This window comes from Genypterus blacodes, unplaced genomic scaffold (genome assembly GCF_046128005.1).
Source record: "Genypterus blacodes isolate CSIRO-AG114 ecotype Tasmania unplaced genomic scaffold, CSIRO-AGI_Gbla_v1 ptg000133l_1, whole genome shotgun sequence".
Taxonomy (NCBI): domain Eukaryota; kingdom Metazoa; phylum Chordata; class Actinopteri; order Ophidiiformes; family Ophidiidae; genus Genypterus; species Genypterus blacodes.
This window is the reverse complement of record NW_027466935.1, coordinates 2,445,591-2,465,679: the sequence shown is the minus strand read 5'-3', so window position 1 is coordinate 2,465,679 and position 20,089 is coordinate 2,445,591. Positions and strand designations below refer to the sequence as shown.

The window sequence follows — 20,089 nt, the reverse complement described above, 5'->3', positions numbered from 1 at the left end:
ATAGCAGATACATGGAAATGTGGTTTATCTCCATGACAGTGAGGAAAAGATGGCAGCTGAGAATTAAACGTGTTTATCAGGATTTGTGCGGTCACATGTCCTGGTGAGTTCACACACACAGATCATACAGAATGTTCCGGCTCTACCTGAACGCATCGCATATCCAGCAAAACGTTTCACTTTCCGCCATTATCGGCAAATCACGCAGGGGCTCTTTGGTCCTGCTATCATGGAAACCTTTGTTGCCAAGCAGCGGCTAGCGGCGAGCTGTGCCAGGAGGCTGTGGGAAGCCGCCGCCGTAGGAAAGAATGATAATTGATGTTTATTTATTGTCATTCAACTATGCAGCGCGCCACAATCAACCACCACTCCCCTGAGTTTGTGGCTGCAGCACCTGGATCCAAAACCACGCCGGGAAACCAGATAACTTGCGCGCCGACCCCCCCCCCCCCCCCACCGTGTTTTTCACTCACTATGCACAGGCTCGCTTTTAAGGAAATGGAGCCAGCAAAGCCTGACGTTACTATTATCACTCTGTATACTATAGACCCACTGCTCTATCTCACACACACAGGCTCAGTCTACACGGTGTGGAATGGCTGTTTACACACGGGTCACTTGGGCCGGACTTTAATTGCTCCGGAGCCGAGGCTACAGACGTTCTCATGCACGCCGGCCGTACATGTATCGCGCCTGAAGATGTTGTGTTAACAGGGTGAAGGAGAGGACAATCTAAACGCAAAACCCAGAGAGCCCCGCTGACTCCAGGCTGCCTGTAGCCATATGTGGTGCCGCGGTGGAGTGTGAGAGGACACAGGGAGGGGAGGTGTGTGTGTGTGTGTTTGTGTGTGTGTGTGTGTGTGTGTGTGTGTGTGTGGTGTGTTTACATTGCATGGATCGGTATTAAAAAGATTCATTAGATAGACGTGCTTTCCGTGTTTTACTCGTTGCGGAGGTGGAACCGAGTTCTGGCTCTTTCTGAAAGTCCCAAGTCGAGGCTGGAGTCGGACATTAGGAGCCCTGAAGACGTTGTGATCGTCTCTACCGCTTTCAACATCAGATTCGGTGATGTGGAAGAGACTCGACTTGGACTCAAGCAACAAGTTTGAGCAGATTTGAGATTCTATTTGACCAAATCAGAACAAATGTAAAAGATTTCCGGAGTGATTTCAGTTAGATTAGGATCATTTGAGACTTGAAAACATTCATAAAATTCATTCGTCTTCTTATTCGCTGTATAAATTTGAACGTGCACGAGCTGATCTACTCATCACACCGCTGTTAAGCTGCTTTCGCTCAGAGTGCATGTCCGCAAATAGTTTAAGTGGCAGTGTGATGCAAAAGTGTGTCTGGAGAAATATCATTCACTTAGCGATAAGCTGCTGTACTACAGATGGAGCAGGCACATGGGGATGAACCATAACCAACCAACCTCCATCTGTAACTCAACCATGCACGTGACTGCTGATGTGTAGAAGTGCTGCGTGTTCCTGCCACACACACACACACTTGTATAAAGTGAATGATGTATCCAGGCAACTAACAGGAGCAACAGGCCGTGCTGTTACATGAGTTGTGCCTCTTGGAAATCGCCGTCACGTGTCTTATTGTTTGTGCGTGCGGATTAAAACTCCTTTTCTTCTTCTTAATCAGAGGATCTCCCTGCTCTATATTTACACAGATCTCTCCTCAGAAGTCACCCTCTCTCCTGCCACCATTCAGCTCTGGCAAAGCGAGGGAGAAGTAGAAGTGATGGGAGCGTCCACACGTCTGACTCTAGCTCCCAGTTTGGAAGCTGATAGGAGAAACCAAATTATACAATAACACGGGGATGAAAAGTGCTTTTCCAAACCAGATCCACATCCCTTCTGCTGCTGCCGGGTGCTTTTCATTTGCGTCCCTGTGTTTTCTTTCCTGGTTTTTCATATTTTCCTCAAATTTCCTCGATTTTTCCAAGCGGCTGGTAAATCCGACAGAAGCAGACAATTTATGCAAGCTCACTCACAGAGGTTTAGCGTCTCTGACAGTTTGGTTCTGGGAGGAGAAATGAGTTCTGCAGGACCTCATGGAGACATGATGGACCGACCTGATGCAGACGCAGATGTAGAAGAGCTCTGAGGAAGAACGTGTGAACACAGAACGACAGCCCAATCAAAGCGAATGAGGGTGTTTGAAATGCTGGTGTGTGTGTGTGTGTGTGTGTGTGTGTGTGTGCGTGCGTGTGTGTGTGCATGTGCGTGTGTGTGTGTCTCCATCCCTCAGTCTGATGCCATATGCCAGACTGTTTCTCTTGGCTCTCGCAGAGACACGGGCAGGGTGGAAATGCGTCAGTGTGTTTTGCCCTCAGGCTTATTCCTGCTCATTCTGGAGCTCTGTGTGTGTGTGTGTGTGTGTGTGTGTGTGTGTGTGTGTGTGTGTGTGTGTGTGTGTGTGTGTGTGTGTGTGTGTGTGTGTGTGTTTGTGTGTAGGAAAAAAAAAAAAAAATTCACTCAACAGGTTTTTTTCTGACAAGTACAATTTTTCAGTTTATTTATATGGTGCACTTGACGGGAGATAAGATTGGTGAAGCCTTTTGCAGGCACTATACAGTGTCTGGTCCATAAATACCGTAAATCATCTGGTGGAATTTTCAATGTAGTGACATGTGTAATCTAATAAAGCAAAGCACGGCGGATTAGATTAGGAGGAAACTACTGAAAGGGGTTCTGGGATATGCAAACGCCACGAGAAACTGAGACGGCAGCAGGCTGGAAGCACAACATAATGAACACACACAGAATACACACTAAAAATACAAATGCTTCGTATTTTCCCCTAATTCTGGTTAAATAAGGACTGATGCTGGATGCAGACTGAGAATAACAGAGCGTGACATCACTCATTTCACCGTCAGTTACAGTAACGGGCCACGTGTGTGTGCAGACGGATCAGCCTTGCGTTACTGATTGTCACTCTGGCATCATTATCTCTCCTCTCGTCTCTCTGTCGTAGCGTAAAAAACTAATGTTGGCCCGTGGAGGTCCGAGGGGAGCGAGCCGGGCCGAGCCGAGCAGATGTTTCTTTACGCGGGACCACCCGAGCCCGTGTTTGTTCAGTTCCTCACTGGGAAAAGACGGGGACGGCGAGCGGATCCACCCCAGGGCCTGATGCGCCGATGACGGACAAACACTGGCTCATTGTGGAGCAGGTTCCCCCCGCCCGTCGTGGAATGTGACGCTCTGATCTTTGTCGGGGCCTTTCCACTGTTTTCTCAGGCGCGCCGTTCTTTTCCATAAGCAAAAGCTTAAAGATAATAATAAGGATATTATATGTGTGCGTGCAAAGTGCGGGCACAGATGACACGAACATCTGCCGGGAGGGTGCGGTCGTCCAATAACCGGAGCTATTAGCTGTTGAACGCCGGCTCGGTCAGAAGGGAAACAAGCAAGAATGTGTTGACTGCTCGGCTTTTCCTAATAAGGCCGAGAGAGGAAGGAGGCCAGGAGACGCAGCTTCTGCTCCGGGATCAGCCTGCTGACTCAGCAGTGAGGGAGGTATTGTCTGGACGTCCGGACTGATTGTTGCTGTCAACTTGTCAAGTATCTTGAGTTTAGTGCCTTTTCTAATGAAACTCACGTTCATAGTCTTCATTTTTTTTTATCTGCGTTCTTATCGAGGATGTCTGGCGTCCCACGCATCCTCACACACTCCTCTCACACTGATCAAATAAAACTGCAGCAGCTGTTTCAGTCGTGAGTGTAAACCTGAGCCGCTCCACACTTCAAACCCCCCACACACACTCGCACACATATAACCACGCGATCGCACACGATCAAAGTGTGTGTGATCAAGTGCACGTCCAAGTATCAACATGTTCTGACATGTTCTGTCCCTTTAACCATAAATCACAGAACGTTACTGTTGACCGTTTATCAAAGCAACCAACCACCTGTTTCCATTGAATTCATCTGAGCAGCTTCATTAGAAACCTTAGATCATGACACATTTAGCCCATTGTAGATTAGACTCAACAGGGTCATCTTCATGTGTCTGATGTAAAGCTCTAAATTTATCGAGTGCTCTTTCTGTGTTTGAAGAGCCCTAAGTGTGGATGAAGAAGCTGAGGTAAGAACTTGTCTCCTGAGTACTTTCATATTCATAAAAGAGTTCAACTTTAATGTTTGCATGCTGATTTTGCCCTTCTGAGATGATGTCTGAACACCTGGCAGGACTTTCAGTGTGCAGCATCTCTTCACATTGTTTGGCACAGTTTTGCATGGACTTGATGTGTTTCCCTGCATGTGTGTGTGCATGTTGTGTGTCTCCACCATGACGCAGGACCAGCCTCAGGAAATCCTTAAGCCCGTCCCCATCACTCACGCCGCCTCGTGCAGCCCCTACACCAAGCCGTCACATCAGCCCAGCCCCGCTTACAATAAGACGGCGCGGCCGTTTGGCGGGGATGGCGGCGCTTTGGCGTCCTCTCCCTCCCCCGCCGCGCCCAAGGTGGCCTCCATCCCCTCTGAGTCTTCAGCTTTCACGCCCGCCGCCCCTTCCCAGCAGCCACTGCCTCCGTTTCCGCTGAAGTCGAGCTTTCCCGCCAGCTCGGCTCCAAGGCCGGGCTCCGGCCGCTCTGCCTTCACCTCCCCGTCTGCCTCCTCCTCTTCCTCCAACTCCTCCTCTCCCGCCAGAGTGACAGCTCCCTCCTCCAACCCCAATGTCCCGCAGCCCTCCGTCTATAACTCGCCAATCAACCTCTACTCCAATCTCAATGCGTGCGAGGTGGCGGTGGGACAGAGGCGAGGCCTTTTGGAGAGCCAGGGCCTGTCGGAGCAGTTCAACGGGTACGTATCAAACCCTCTGCATCATATAGTTATAATGTTAAACCCTTTCATTGAGAAATGTTGTGCCCTGATCCAGAGGGTCCACCTTGAAAGCACGTACGACAGAACATGAGACTTTCCACCCAGCTGTTCCCACATTACCTCACCTGCCATTTCAACACCCAAAGACGTCGGAACCATCAAGTGGATTTTCACACAGCTGCGTTACAGAATTAGAGAGGGAAAGCAGGTCCGCTCGTCTGGGCAACGCAAAGTGGAACGAAGTCGAGCGAACGTGATGCTTCTGCCTGCCCGTCTTTGAGTCAACAGTGCGGTCGGCGGCGCTGCCAGACACCCAGACTGCTGCTGTAACACTTGGTTGTAATCAACCTGAACACACACTGGGCTTACAGCAGAGCAGCAGCAAAGCTAAACTGGGCCGGACTGGCCTTCATCAGCAGGGTTTGGTTGGGTAAAAGGAGTAGACAGAGCAGAGTTGTTTACCTTCTGTCACCTGGATACAGATTACACAGATACTTCCTCATCCACTTGACCGCAATGCAAATAAGTGCGACCCGATCGTGTTTGGGCCTGCAGAGAGAGTTAATACACAATCAGAAACATCATCATTTTAGGTGTTTCATTACTCTTTCATCTCTTTGATCTTTCCTGAAACCTCGGACTGTCTGCTTCTCCAGGTACAGCATGTGTGTCTTCAGCATGTGTGTGTGTGTGTGTGTGTGTGTGTGTGTGTGTGTGTGTGTGTGTGTGTGTGTTCCGTCCTAACCTGCATTCTTTTCTCAGTGTGTTCTATCCGCACATTCTCACAGAAGGGCAGTGTAGTCATCTGTTTGCTCTTTTCTACCTTCATCCTCTCCCGTTTTGCTCTCTCGCCCTCGCTCTTTCTCTCTCTCTCTCTCTCCCTCTCTCTATGCCCACAGGAGGGGGAGGAAGCGTTCGAGACCAAGTTAGTGTGTGTGAAGGCTGCAGCCCCTGTGCTAAAGTAGCTTTCCGGGCCATGTGGAGTGTGATTACAGCCCTGCATGTCTCTTAGTTTATGATTACCAGAGGCTGGTTCCCTTCAGACTCACCCGCACTAAACCTCCTACGCCAACACAAAAACACCAGTAGCTGTAAATAATCGTTTTCGTAAGTCACCCGGGACGTCCCAGCATGCTCAGCGTTAAGGCGGTACTGCATGTGCACTTACTGCAGCTGGGGGCCTCCTGTCAGCGCCTCTGTCTGCTCCCGTCACCAGCCAGTTTATCTGAGGACGGACACTAACGGCGGCAAAGTATCACCTCGCTGCCTTCTAAGAATAGGCCGCACACCTTGATCATCCCTCGACACACACGCGCTGGCTCCTGTGCATCCCCCCTTACACTCACACACAGCCTCTTGACGTGAAAACACCATATCAAAGCTCATTACTGCCATCTTGTGGTCTTTTCTAATCACTGTCAGTGAACTTTTAACACGCATTCCACATCTGTAATGTCACATCTTCATCCTTCTCACACAGTCACACTCATTAATCCACTTGAAGCTCTTTAAGGAATCCTTCCATGCTCTGGCTGACTCTCCCTCTGTGGTTTCTCTCTCTTAATAGCGAGCTTCAGGGAATTCTTAAGTAAGTACAGGCCAGAAGCGTCAAATGGGAAAAAAAGCACTTGTATGTCATTTGATGAGTTTTATGATCCTTCTTTCGCATCTCCGCTGATTTGCCTTCTCGCTGCTCGCCGGCAGAACTCCGCCTCCAACTAAACCACGGAGGTAAAATCTGATTTTGTGACAGTGATAGTGTGGAAACATACAGTGCACATCTGCAAACTTCACCCTTCATCAGATATGGAGCACGCGTGGAATAGATAACATTCATGACAAGTGTGTGTGTGTCCTGTGTGGGTGATTGTGAATGCGATTTACATGCATACACACATAACCAATAATGTTTGAGGCCGTTTCTCTTTTTCCATCCGCATGTGCAGGAAGGTGGAGCCTGAGTTGTCCCACGCGTCGCCGCTCAGCGAGTCCAGCAAGAAGCGCCTGATCGAGGACACGGAGGACTGGCAACCACGCACCGGCACGTCCCAGTCCCGCTCCTTCCGCATCCTGGCACAGCTCACCGGCACGGAGAATGGTGAGAGAGAGAGAGAGAGAGAGAGAGAGACACAGAGAGAGAGAGAGAGACCTTTGATGTTGTTTCACCGCCAAAAGCCTTTTTAAAGCAGTTTTTTATGTGGAGCAGCGTTTTCATTTGTGCTTTTTTTTCCCATCTACATTGCAGAAAAAGCCGAGAACAATGGAAAGAAGTAAGTGGAACTCGATACAAACAAAGTTTAAGTTTTCATTCCCTGTTCGTTTTGTGTCTTTCCCTCTCCCAGTATTTGCATGCCAGTGTGTGTGAGGTTTCAAAGGTTTCAAACTCACATGTGGCCTTGGTAGCTCTCCTGTAAGCACATTCAGAGCAGATCTAAGCCCAAATCCCTCATCTTAGGGTCCCATCCCATCCTATCACGCTCAGTTTAAGGCTCAGTTTAGAGGAAGCCACATTTGAGGTAAGGGGGTCCGGCGAAGTGGAGAAGAGCCCGCAGCTTTCCTCTGTCTTGAGTCGGTGTATGTGGAGTGAGCTGCAGTCTATACCGCCACACCAGATCCCCCCACCAATCAGGATGTCATACACTGGAAACTGTGGGTAATTAAGTGGTATTGTGGGTAATGGCGGCCTGCCAGAGGGAGATTCCTGCTCTCTTTCTGTTAGTGAGACATGATTCAGCGCTCCATTCCCAAAGGCAGAAGAGATATTTAATATCTGCCTGATGATTCATCCTGTACTTAACCTCAGCAATCAAAGCTTTGCTCTCTTTATCTTTATTCCACTCGGTGTCTTTGTCTTGTGATTTGTTCTTTTCCATATTCCTTCCTTCCTCTTATCTACAATTCCAACTTTCTCTCTTTGTTTGTTCTCTTCCCTGTTCCCTCCTCATCTCACTGGGGAAAACCAGAGCCAACAAGTTGGACCCCGAGGTCATAGGTCACAAGTACGCCAAGCTGAGAGACTGGCATCACGGCGTGTCGGCCCGAGTGCTAAACGTGGAGTAGACCGCGTGTTTGATTTGAAAACGTGGCGAGCGCACAAGATTGCAAACCCTGATGTAAAAACGATACACTGGATAATTATTGTAGTTATATGTGAGATGTAGATGAGTGGCTGCATGAAAAAGACTAAAATCTTTATAAAGTGCTGGTAAATGCAGTTGTATATTGTGCTGTACATACCACATCACACTGTACGGTGTGTGTGTGTGTGTGTGTGTGTGTGTGTGTGTGTGTGTGTGTGTGTGGCTCCAACCTCAGTCTCTCTGCAGACTCTGTATCCTTCTACTTCACGTTTCTGTTCATGTCTGGATCCGTTTCTGTTTCTTCTGTTTTCTACACTAACTCAACTTTTTGGCCTTTCATTATTTCAAATAAACTTATTTTCTTTACTGCTGCTGTTTCTCATTTCTTCTTTCTTTCTGTCCCCGTTTTGTTCCCCTGCTCGCTGATGTGATCAAACAGATGGCGCGTTGCATTAGAGAGACAGAGGACGCAGAGACGTCATTAAGGCAGCAATCGTCTCTGTTGTCTCACAAATCACAAAAGACTGAAGTCTGAAACCTGAAAAAAGTGCTAAATGAATTGTTTCTGTCACATTAAGGGAGCTGTTTGTTACATTTAGACACTTTTTATTCATCTATAAGACACATAGATCGTGAAACTGTCGCTTCTTCTTCATGAGGCGACACATTTACACTGGGAATGTTTGTAAAACTGTCTTCAATCTTTGTTATGATTGGAGTCAGGAGTCACTCAGCCGGATGTGAACGCTGTGTGGAATTTATAACAGGGTGATTACCTGGAAAACCTCTTATTTCCCTAGGAAACGCACACACGCACACGCGCACACACACGCGGTCTGTGATGCTATTATGTTGTTATGGGAGAATAGAAGCAGCTGAGTGGCTTCACAGGGCAAAATAATCTGCTGGGATGTGACTCCATGATGGAAATGATTATATGGAGCGACGCACGTAATCCAGCGATTGCCTCCTTTAATAATGACCTCATACTGTATGTATTTCACTCACTAAAAAAACAACAACATTGTGATATAAACATCATTTCCATTTTTGGAAAGTACCCCGTGATTGTGTGGATTGCAGCTGGTTGTCAAGGTTACTGCCTGCAGTGTATCAGCCTCAGGTCAGCCCACAGTCACACTGAACAGACATTATTGAGTCATTCCCACTGGGTGTATGAAGCGTTTGGATGCCGTCTGTGTGTAAATGTGTCTGAATAGCAGCATGTATGTTAAAAAATGTTATATTTATATTTATGAAGGACATTAAATAAACCATAACATAAATACCAAAAACATAATAAGATGACTGAAAAAGAACTACAGTGCAAACTAATCTAAGTTGTATAAATCATAGCAAGACATATTTAATTAATATACAATTACAATACATGTATGATATTAATATACCGTATATTAAAATGCAGAAGAAAAAATAGACTTTCAGAGGATAGTGGTGGTTTTGTCATGTTGCTTGGTTACTGCAGTGCCTGTAGGTCTCATATTAGATCATCCGTGATGTTAGAGCAGGAATATTGTTTTTAATTAGATTTATTTGCACAATAAAGACAAATAAAAAATGCAAAAACAGGTGGGCGTGCAGGTAGAGACATCAAGCTCAGAGGGGCAAACACACAGCCGCTATCCTCTTATTATGAGAAGAATCAGAAATAAAAGTGTGTAAGAATATGAACACCTAGTGAAGATTCCTAAACTGTTAAACTGGGCAGCAGTGGAGGATATGAACGTGTTTGTGGTCTATTTCCCAGTGAGGCCGATGAAGAACTTGCCCCGGGTGTCCACACCTCGCCTGCAGCCAAAACCTTCTCCAAAGCTGCAGGGCCACCTAGGAATGGCAACACAATCCCTCCATCTACAATCAAGACCTCCACATCCCAGAACAGGCCAGGTAGGGAAACACAACATCCATCCCTCTGCTTCGTCTCTAACAGGATTACAGCGACTGGGCGGTAATGACATGTAAGTTGCTTCTCGTGACCACCAGATGGCAGCATTACACTGCTAAACCCACGCTGCTTCACTCTGGACTCCACTGCAGATATAATACATGCTTAACCATTTAAGATTATGGGCTCTATAAAAAACGGTAGTATTCAGCTAATGAGCTCAGATTATTACCTTTTTCCCCAGACTCCCTTATTTAAATAGATAGTAAAATTAAGAATAAGATATTTCAGTTTCTTCGCCCCAGGCTGCTGGGCAATTTCGTCCGTGCACGCGGCCAGGACTACAGCTGCTCAGGGTAAATACATTATTTACTCAGAGGCTTCAGTCAGGGCTCATTATTGGCATTAGCAGGACAGAGGTGAGCACTCATACGCAGAGGGCAGCTAAGCAGTTATGGCTGGAGGACTTTTTCCCCCCCCTGAGGCTTTTTAAAACAAGGTTTCTGCTGAAAGGCGCCACAGGGCAAGAGAGAGGAGAGAGAGAGAGGGAGAGAGAGAGCACAGTTAGTTTTCTGTGGACTTTATGAGTCAGATTAATGAGTATATGGAATGTGACCTTTCTTGTAGAGGTATTTCACTTCAAGATCATGAAATGTAATCTTGAGGTGCATGCGTGATGAATAAGTGCTCTGTGCGTGTGTGTGTGTGTGTTTGTGTGTGTGTGTGTGGAGGAGGTCGAAAAGCAGCAACGCGGGCAAAATTGGTGGTAGACGATGCTGAAGATATTAATCAAATCCAGTCTGTGTGTCACCTTTGCTTTCCGTCGCCGTGCCTCAGTACCTGAACTCAAAATACAAAATACCACCAGATGCAATATACTTCACTTAAACTTCACACTTAATGTTTTTGCAGTGTCTTTGTGCTTGAATGTCATGGGGACATCAACATCGGGGGATCTCGCTAATCTCACATGTAGAATTTTGAAAGTATTTTGAAAGCAACTGTGCGAAGGCTTTTGTTGCTGCCGAGGGAGATTTACAGAGTCCTGGAAACGGAGCAGTATGACATCACACTCAATGTCACAGCTGGAGACTGCAAAACTAAATCAACTTCTCTGCGCTGTGCAAGAAGTCTGTTTCCCTCTGAGTCGCCCTCGCTCGCTGCTTTACTCTGCACAGTTGCGTTTAAGTGCCGTCAATGTGTATGAATGTAATGTCCTCATAAGTTCACTCTCTTGGTTAACTGTTTGTCATTCTAAACACACACACACACACACACACCCGTCACTCCACTCATTTCCCTGCCAGCGCCCCCCGTTTCTGTTTGCTCAGTCACCGTTTTGCCGACTGTTAGGAGGGAATTCAGGGAGCACTTGACCTTTGACCCTCCCCGGCCCTCCACCCTACAAGCCTTTGATAGCGACGCTCTCTAGCTCAATAGCGCCTCTGTTCCTCCCGCAATTCCTTTCACGCCCTCGCTCTCCTCCTCCTCCTCCTCCGAGGCCGAGCCGCCCGTTGACCTCCATTCCCCGATGCGCAGGGAGGAGCGGCGTGCGTCCTCTCCATCTGTGCCGGGATGGGAGGTGGGGGAGTATTTTGCCAGGTGTCTCTGTTGGCTCTGGGAATGTGTTATTTCCCTCGGCGAGAAAAAATTGATCCCTCGTCTGCGCTCGGGTGGAGTGGACCTATCAACCCAGCTGTGTCATGCGTCAGAGTTTTGGCGTCGGCGCATCTTTTTTCTCCCATTTGCCTCCTGCCCACGCCCTCCAAAGAACCGTGCACATCTGTTCTTTGGGAGTTCTGTCGTACGCCATACTTTCAAACAAAGGGGTCTCAAATGCTGTGCCGCCTTTTGTTCTATCTCCTCCTTTTTCAACAACTTGACCCATTTTGTCTTACCCCCACCTGGTTTAGGCTTTCCGAAGGGCGGGGCTGCTCCTTCGTTCGGCAAGGTAGCCAGCACCATTCCCACGGGTCCGGACCGCCCCACCCCGCAGCCGCACCCGCAGGACCTGAACTCTGTGGTGCAGCGAGCCGAGCACATCCCGGCCGGCACGCGCACGCCCATGTGCAACAAGTGCAACAATGTCATCAGGTAAACAGAACCTCATCTGTTCCATTCATGCACACAACCATACCTCCTCCCCCTCCTCCTCCTCCTCCTCCTCCTCCTCATCGTTCCCTTGCTTCCCGTTGCCTACCAGGGGCCCGTTCCTCGTGGCCATGGGCATGTCGTGGCACCCCGAGGAATTCAACTGCTCCCACTGCCGCTCCTCGCTGGTGGACCGTGGCTTTGTGGAGGAGAGGGGTCAGGTGTACTGTGAGCACTGCTACGAGGAGTTCCTGGCTCCCACCTGCGCCCGCTGCCAGCAGAAGATCCTGGGGGTGAGAAGCAAAACGGGCCAGATACTGGACTCCTGTGTTAATATCAACAAATCAATCAATGATTTTCTTATTGTTTTTGATTTTGGTTTGTGCAGGAGGTCATGAATGCCCTGAAGCAGACCTGGCACGTCTACTGTTTCGTCTGCGACGCCTGCCAGCAGCCAATCAGAGGCAACGTGTTTCACATGGAGGACGGGAAGCCGTACTGCGAACAAGGTAAGAGGAAGGAAGCCACGGCAAAGATTAAAACGCTTTAACAGATGAACCGGCAGATTAACACTGGATAACCCGACATCCTCCCTCACCCAGACTACTACAGCCTGTTTGGGACCAACTGTCACGGCTGCGACTTCCCAATCGAGGCGGGGGATAAATTCCTGGAGGCGCTGGGATTCACCTGGCATGACACCTGCTTCGTGTGCGCGGTAAGGCCAAAAACATTTTTACAAACAGCTGAAAACACCAAAATATGGTCTCTGACAGTGTGTGTCTCCCTCATTTTAGGTGTGCAGCTCTAATCTGGAGGGCCAAGCGTTCTTCTCCAAAAAAGACAAACCTCTGTGCAAGAAACACGCCCACACCGTCAAAATCTGAGTCACCAGGCGAAGACAATCACATGCTTTTACCACATCAAATATCAAAATAATCTGGCTTTTTGTTGAATCTGTTGAAGTAAATGGAAAGTTTCAGACTCTACTTTCAATTTTGAATGGATAGAATTTTCCATTTACTGTCAAGCAAACCTGTTTTTCAAGTACAATGTATCACTTGTAGAGATGAATATATAGGATGAGTACATTTCAGCACATAGTAGACCCCCCACCCCCCTGCTGTCAATACCTTCTGTATGTCTTTGGGTTATTTATTTGGTATTTCTGTCTTTCTGTTAGGTCGGCATTTCCTCACAAAACATACAGTAGATGTTAGCTGCTGCATGGAGCGAACAGAACCAGAGACGGTATTCTGTCATTTATGTATATATTGCATCAGCACATCTCTTGATAGGATGAATCAGGGGAGGGAGGGGAGGGGGGGAATCCCACCCCATATGCCTCATTAGGCCACATCTTGGCATCACAATGTATCCAGTCAGTTCGGATCCACGTTCCAGAAATGCAAGCTGTTATTGTGGTAATATATTGTTCCTTGTTTTTATTAATTAAATGCATCTTTTCTTTGCATGGAAGACATCAGCTAGCATCAACCCCCCCCCCCACACACACACACATACATAAGGATTATGACAAGGTTGTGTGTGCTCTCACTGATGTGTTTATATATAGTTGGTAGGATTTGACACAGTTTTTAATATATACTACCTGAAACCGACTTCTACTGTCATGTTTCCTCCTTTCTCCTCTCCATGGAATGTGTGTTTGTAGAGAAACAAAGCAAAGCTTTTTGTATTTTCTTTGCCAGAAGTGATTTTCTAATTGGACGTTTTGCAAAAACGGCCTCCTTTTACTCATTTCAAATAAAAGATTTTGATATGAAATGTCATGTCATGTTGCTTTCGGATGCCAAACATGATGCAGATGGAGCGGCAGACGGTTTGTTTGACTGTCAAACTTTAAGAAGCAAAGAATCTATGCATCACTAATTATATTTATGATATGGATGGATGGATGGAACAACATGAGCGATAGATTGATTTTGATGTTATGCAGTCAGAGTTCCTGGCACATATTGGCTCCTTAAGACATCAAACAGCTGCAGCAGTGAAACAAAACTTGCCTCGTACTTTATACACAGTGAACAAACCAAACGCTGCTCAGTGCTTCATTCAGTTTGCATCCACTCAGTTGTATTTGTCAGTACTTGTCCTTATTGTGATCAAAGGCAGAAAGTGATGAAGCTGTAACCACTCTTCAACTAGTTAAACACACAGTCATCTCCAAAAAAAAGTTAATTTTAAATCTTAATAACCATCCAAACTGGGTAGATTCTTTCTTTCATTTTTAAACAAGAATAAAACACAATATTAGGATTGTTAGTTGATGGTATTGATTCCCCCTGTGGCTAAAGTTGGTATTTTTTGGAGGGGGGTCAAAGGTGACATTTCATCAGTATGACGAACTACAGAAACACACACACACACACCTCCCTGCTCTGATTATGACAGTCGCGTAGTTTACAGCAGGAAGCCGGTGGATGTAAACTCTCCCCTCCTGCTGAAGTGCCAGGGGCGATGATGATGACGCAATGTGCTCCGCTCGCCCCCCGTGCGGAGACGCGTGCACTTCCCCGAGACGCCGGAGGTAGGCGCCCTTACGCAGCGAGCTGGGACCCTGAAGCGGTCTCCAACTCCGCCGCGCACACTTTAGACAAACTCCGCCACAAGACAAGAGACGAGACGAGACGAGACGAGACGCACGGAAGAGATGATAACACAACAACTCCTGCACCCATAGGAGTCTACAGGAGTGAGATAAACAAGCGGGAAAGGGATCCGATCCGATTCGAGCCGAGCTGATCCAGTCCGGTCCAGTCCGTGTCGATCTGTGCTGCGAAGCGACCAGGAGAAGAAGGTAAGATTGCGTTGCGTTGCTTTGGTCAATCTGCTGGTGCGTTCACGATCTTTCAAGCTTTTCCTCACGTTTAAAAGCACTAAAACGCGTCGTTATCATAGTTTGTTGCGAGTCAAGTGGAAATGCTGCTTTGTTACAGCAGCTGCAGACCATCAGCCGGTTGTGTTATTTATTGGTGGAGTCGTGATGATGATGATTGTTATCAGCGGGGGCAATAATCGCCTCTTAGTTCATCTCGCGTCTGATCTGATAAGGAGTTAATGTCTAAAATACACTCGCGTTTTAGGCTGAATCAGATAACACATTAGATGACACTGAATTGATTGATTCTGCTGTCGAAATTAATCTCAGTAACGTTGATAAACATCACTAAATTAAGATGTATACCTCAGTTTACATTAGGATATAGCTAACACTATTTCTCAAGAAGTGATCTTTGTATATGATGACTATTTAGGTATTTTATTTTATTTGTGCAGATTTTGAAGTTAGTAGTTGAGGCTGTCAGGGGCAAACACTGCAGGCAAACGAGCCAAACAGTGAGATTTCCCATTTTACAGCCTCTTTCCTCTATTTGTGCTCATACCTGGCAGAGAGTTGAAGTTGCCGTTGCCAGTATATAATGGTAAGGGCCATGACACAAAACCTCTCTGTGCTCTGTGGTCAATCACCAACCAGAGCTGATGTTTCTCCTGATGTTGACATCGTCCTCGCTCAACCTGCTGCACCTCCTGCCTCTCTGTGGTGTCCTCTCTCTCAACACACCAACAGGCCCCCAAACTCTATAGCACACAGAGGCTCATTGAAACAGGGCTGAGTGAGTGTTTGGGGTAATATTAAACACACACACAGTGATCAGACCACCATCCAGTCGTTGGCCTGGCAGGAGCAACGCCCGTCATTAGGCTTACAAGATGGGGATGGCATGTCAAGTACGGGTGCATGCCCCTGGCAAAGGGGGAGTTTTTGTGGTCTACCACAGACTCAACTGCAAGTGTTTCAGCATGTTGGACTTTCTGGTACTGAAGGCAAAGTCTGTGAGTGTGTGTGAAATGTAGCCGCATCGGTCCTGTGAGGTCTAGTTATGGGAGCAACGTGAAGACAGGCCTCTCTGTAAAATTGCCTTGACATCATGCTGTCCAGACAGAGCCCCGTGTGTTAATAGTAACCCAATAAAGTCAAAACTAAACATTACCCAAAGTCGGCACCTGTGCGGGGAGACGTCCTGCCAGCGCACTTGTGGATTAGTTAATGGACTCCTATCAAAATCGGTAGTCTGAGGATTTGGTTCAATAGTTAAAACAAACACAGATGTCAAGAGTGATCGGACATAATCAGACGTGATCGAAAATCAGCAAAGTAAAATCTTGGTAATTGAGCTGCGGGCCTTAATGTAGTAGAGTAAGAATCATTTATGTCGCCATCCTCAATGCCCCTATAGTGCTGAACCCACAGAGAAGTGACATTTAACCCTGCAGCGCTCTATAAATACATTTATTCCCCTTTTAGCCATGAATACCCTCTCAATACTGCTCTTATTGGTTCTGGCCTATATAAAAGTATATGCAGTCATTTCTGCCCAAAGCTCTGACTGAACGTTACCTTTCTAGGCACCAAATGACTGAGATACAAAAGTTAACAAGTGATCAATATGGAGCATTTTGCAAGCTGAAGACTTTCATATCCCATTTCCCATCACCAGGATCGTAAGAATATGTTCAAATAAAGGGAGACATTGTTCTGCCAGGAGGAATCCAGGTGGCTGCACATTCTCGCTCCTCCGAGGCATCTCACAGACACACACACACACACACACACACACACACAAGCTGTAGGTACACACACACACACACACTAGTCTCTGTCCGGGGTCTGTCCACAGGGCTAAACTTAGCAAGCTGTGACCCCCTCACCCCAGTTTCCTCTCTTATAATTACAGGAAGTGAGTATAGCCAATCAGTGGACAGATATTGCTGCGCATATTAACAAGCTCGGTGCTCCCAAACACTCCACAGGTTACGGCCAAATGTGTGGGAGGAAAGAGGAGCTGAGAGTTTGAGAGATTTCCCCGAGACTGTCGAGCACTGCGGTGATAGTTAAAAAGAAAAATGGAAAAACTGATACTTAGGGAAATACTTGAGTGACATTTTGGGTTCATCACCTAGTTTCTATCGTGCAATATGAGTGAAGATGCTGGCAGACGGAGCGCATGTTGCGACTACAATAGATAAAATGACAAAACGCCAGACACTTCTGTGCTTGATGTGTTTTCCAGTCGTACTTTGTCATCATTTCCTTTGTTTTTCTCACTCTCTCACACACACACACACACATAAGCGCGCACACACACACACACACACACACACACCAATCTAAGTGCAAGACCAGGCTGTCCACAGGTATGACTTTTCCATGTGTCATTCAGTCCCAGATCAACCAGTAGCTATTCCAGAATCCGACTGAGCAGCTCCCTCACACACACACACACACACACACACACACACACACACACACACACACACACACAGCTTTATTTCCCTCACGCTAACAACGCCGCCACTACAGATGCTGCCACCTTGGATCCAGCTGTGCGTTGGCATTTGGTTCCAGACGGACAGCGTCACCCGTCTGGCTCAGATAGCTTTAGGTATCTGATGAAGATGCGGGGCGGAGGACGAGCTTCAGGCCTCGTACCTGCAGTCGCCGCTCTGCTCTCTCCCCCTCGTCTGTTTGGGTTTCCTCCCACATTCCACAGACGTGCATGCGAAGGCGAATTGGAAAACTCTAAATTGCCTTTAGGCATGAAAGCGAGTGCGGAGGATTTCTCTGTGTGTGTGATAGATTGGTGACCTTTACGGGGTCAGATAGGCCTCCAGTATAGGGGATGGATAGTTTGCTGTACAGTAGGATAACTCCTGACTCTTATCATATGGAAAGCGGAGTGCAGACGATCTTGTTCCACTTATGGATTGTTTTCTTCATACCTCCTTGACAATTAATGCAAATTTGAACAACCGGAGCCAAACGCAGGCGCCTCATTCAGCGTTTCATCTATAAGACCAGAAAAAAACATGCGAGCAAAGACGAAGAAGAAAAAAATTACTTCAAGCTGTCGTGCTCTTTGCCTGGAAGGTCAACAACCCCGCTGGAGAAAAGCCGACATCCTGTTATTAGAGAAAAGAAAGAAGGTGAAAGGGGGTCCAGGATGAGTGGGGGGATGATTGAAGATCGAAGAACACGAGTAGACGGCGGTTTCGTGTACTTTGCATGATTGCGCCAGAGTCTAAGTGGGCAAATGGGCCCTAAGCTTGAAACTGAGTCTCGCTCCTGTCACTTATGGCTGGCGGACATATGAGCTCCTAATAACACTACCTTTTTACTTTCAGAGAAGAAGTGCGGGCGCTCTGGTCGGGTACGGTGACAGGATGCTTTCCGATGGCTCACGCATCGACGGTGAGTTCATCTCTCTTAATTTAACCGTCCGCACTCCGCCGATTGTTTAAAAAAAACTGCGAAATATATTGATAAATGTTTAACATAAACCCTCAATGGAAACTCAAATATAATTCGGTTTCACAATCGTGATCAAAAACCGATAATATTGTGAAGAAATTGAAGTCGTAAGCTAAAAGCTGTATTGATCAGTCTAGAGTGAGTGTTGATTTTCCTCCAGTAAGAAGTAGTCCGAGTTATGGATTCGCCTGTGCTGAGCCCGTATGTGTGTGTCTGTGTGTGTTTGTGTGTTTGGAGATTGTAATGTCGTCTCGGCAGCAATTGGCCTCCAAAGTGGCAAGCTAATTGACTTTCTGCTGAGCACATGGATGGCTATGTAAAACACACCACACTGACGATAATAGAAACCTTTTTTCCCCTCTCTGTCTACTGACTGGAGCGCCGGAAACGCACAACATCAACGTCTGATCGAGTGAAGCGGAATGTAGAAAACTCGCAGAAAGTCGGAAAAAAAATCACCTGAGCGCTTTTTCCCGTAAACGCCGTAGATTGTCAACGTGTTTGTGCACCGACTGAGCAAATTTAAAAGTCATAGGCAATGAATTTCCATCATTTAACATCTGATTACATTCTTTCTTTCGTCTGACAATCTTTCTTTGTGTAACAGCTTCTATCTTCCCTCTGATAAATTAAACATTTTTTTCTGTAGCAAAATATTTATGAAGCCTTAATGTTGGCAACAACTACAGATCACGCCAAAGCCACCGGTTCTCAAACTGTGGTGCGTGGACCGGCAGTGGTACGTGAAGCGGCGACTGCAAAAATGTCTGCAGAGAATCAAAACATCTTAATTATTTTCATTTGTGGCCACTTTAATTGAATTTTTAGTCAAATTAAGTTAAGTGTGGAATGAGATCAGCCTGCAGCCAGTGAAGAAAAAGAGAATGAAGGGCTTGATTATTGTTAATACATACATAATCTTTAGGTTGGGAAGTTGTAGTAGTTTAGGTTGAATTCCTCTTCCTGTTTTGTACAACGTTGCAGAATATTCTGGCTGGTTGATTTAGACGTTGAGGCGCTGCGTTCCGAGGTTTAATTGACATTCCTTTAACATTAAGCAATGAACCTGCCAGTACAGGACCCATCATAAAACACCCAAATATGCTGACACAGCTCCAGCACAGCGCCGGGCCAGGAGTCAGTGAGCTCCAGAGGCAGAGCGCTGAAAAATAGAGTGACACAAGAGAGGACAGTAGTCTTGTGTGTATGGGAGAGATTCATTCTGTGACAGTGACCTGCTGGCAGCAAAGAAGGGAAGACGGCCAAACGCCAAACGCCGCTTTGAGTCAGGAGAGTAACTCACACCCGTAAAGAATGTCAAGAATCTGCGTGTTAAAGTTCACACTGTATCACCATCTGAGGCTGGATCCTGGCAAATAAAAGACAGCTGTGTGTGTGTGTGTGTGTGTGCGGGTGCATTTGCTTCTTAGGTTTATTAAAGGAAGATGGGCAGAGATGGAGAGAATATGCAAATCACACACACACAGCAGATCACCAGTGTGTGATTTAACTGTACATGGATACATTTCTCACTCTTTCTCACACACACACACACACACATCAGACAAGCACTCAGGGTGTCAGGGCTTGATTGTGCACTAATGTACTAGGGTATTATGGGATGGCGGGTCAGCGGGACCACCCAGAAACGCAGCATAAACCACCTGTTTCAATTGAAGGGGGGGGGGGAAGTCCAGGATTCAGCACTCGGCACTCGTCAGATCAGCAGCCGAGTGTGTTAGTTTGCTCTCATAACATCAGCCTGAGATCACGCCGAGTTCACCCCACCATCCACAGACGGCGTTTAGAACTGTTAGCGATCGTGATTCTTTAT

At 46.9% G+C, this 20,089-nt stretch overlaps 2 protein-coding genes across 2 annotated transcripts in view; both read left to right on the top strand.

The window, feature by feature from the left end:
* Positions 1 to 13,650, top strand: part of pdlim5b (PDZ and LIM domain 5b) — a 30,196-nt gene extending 16,546 nt beyond the window's left edge. The window contains exons 4-13 of the mRNA XM_076163555.1: positions 4,077 to 4,104; positions 4,318 to 4,823; positions 6,791 to 6,942; positions 7,090 to 7,114; positions 9,693 to 9,832; positions 11,744 to 11,924; positions 12,034 to 12,214; positions 12,310 to 12,430; positions 12,524 to 12,639; positions 12,719 to 13,650. Of these exons, the coding sequence (XP_076019670.1) occupies positions 4,077 to 4,104; positions 4,318 to 4,823; positions 6,791 to 6,942; positions 7,090 to 7,114; positions 9,693 to 9,832; positions 11,744 to 11,924; positions 12,034 to 12,214; positions 12,310 to 12,430; positions 12,524 to 12,639; positions 12,719 to 12,808 (1,540 nt within the window). The 3' untranslated portion in view covers positions 12,809 to 13,650. The remainder of the gene's footprint in view (positions 1 to 4,076; positions 4,105 to 4,317; positions 4,824 to 6,790; positions 6,943 to 7,089; positions 7,115 to 9,692; positions 9,833 to 11,743; positions 11,925 to 12,033; positions 12,215 to 12,309; positions 12,431 to 12,523; positions 12,640 to 12,718) is intronic.
* Positions 13,651 to 18,126: 4,476 nt separating this feature from the next.
* bmpr1bb (bone morphogenetic protein receptor, type IBb) overlaps positions 18,127 to 20,089 on the top strand; it is a 40,455-nt gene continuing 38,492 nt past the window's right edge. The window contains exon 1 of the mRNA XM_076164357.1: positions 18,127 to 18,195. The gene's annotated coding sequence lies outside the window, so the exon portion shown is untranslated. The remainder of the gene's footprint in view (positions 18,196 to 20,089) is intronic.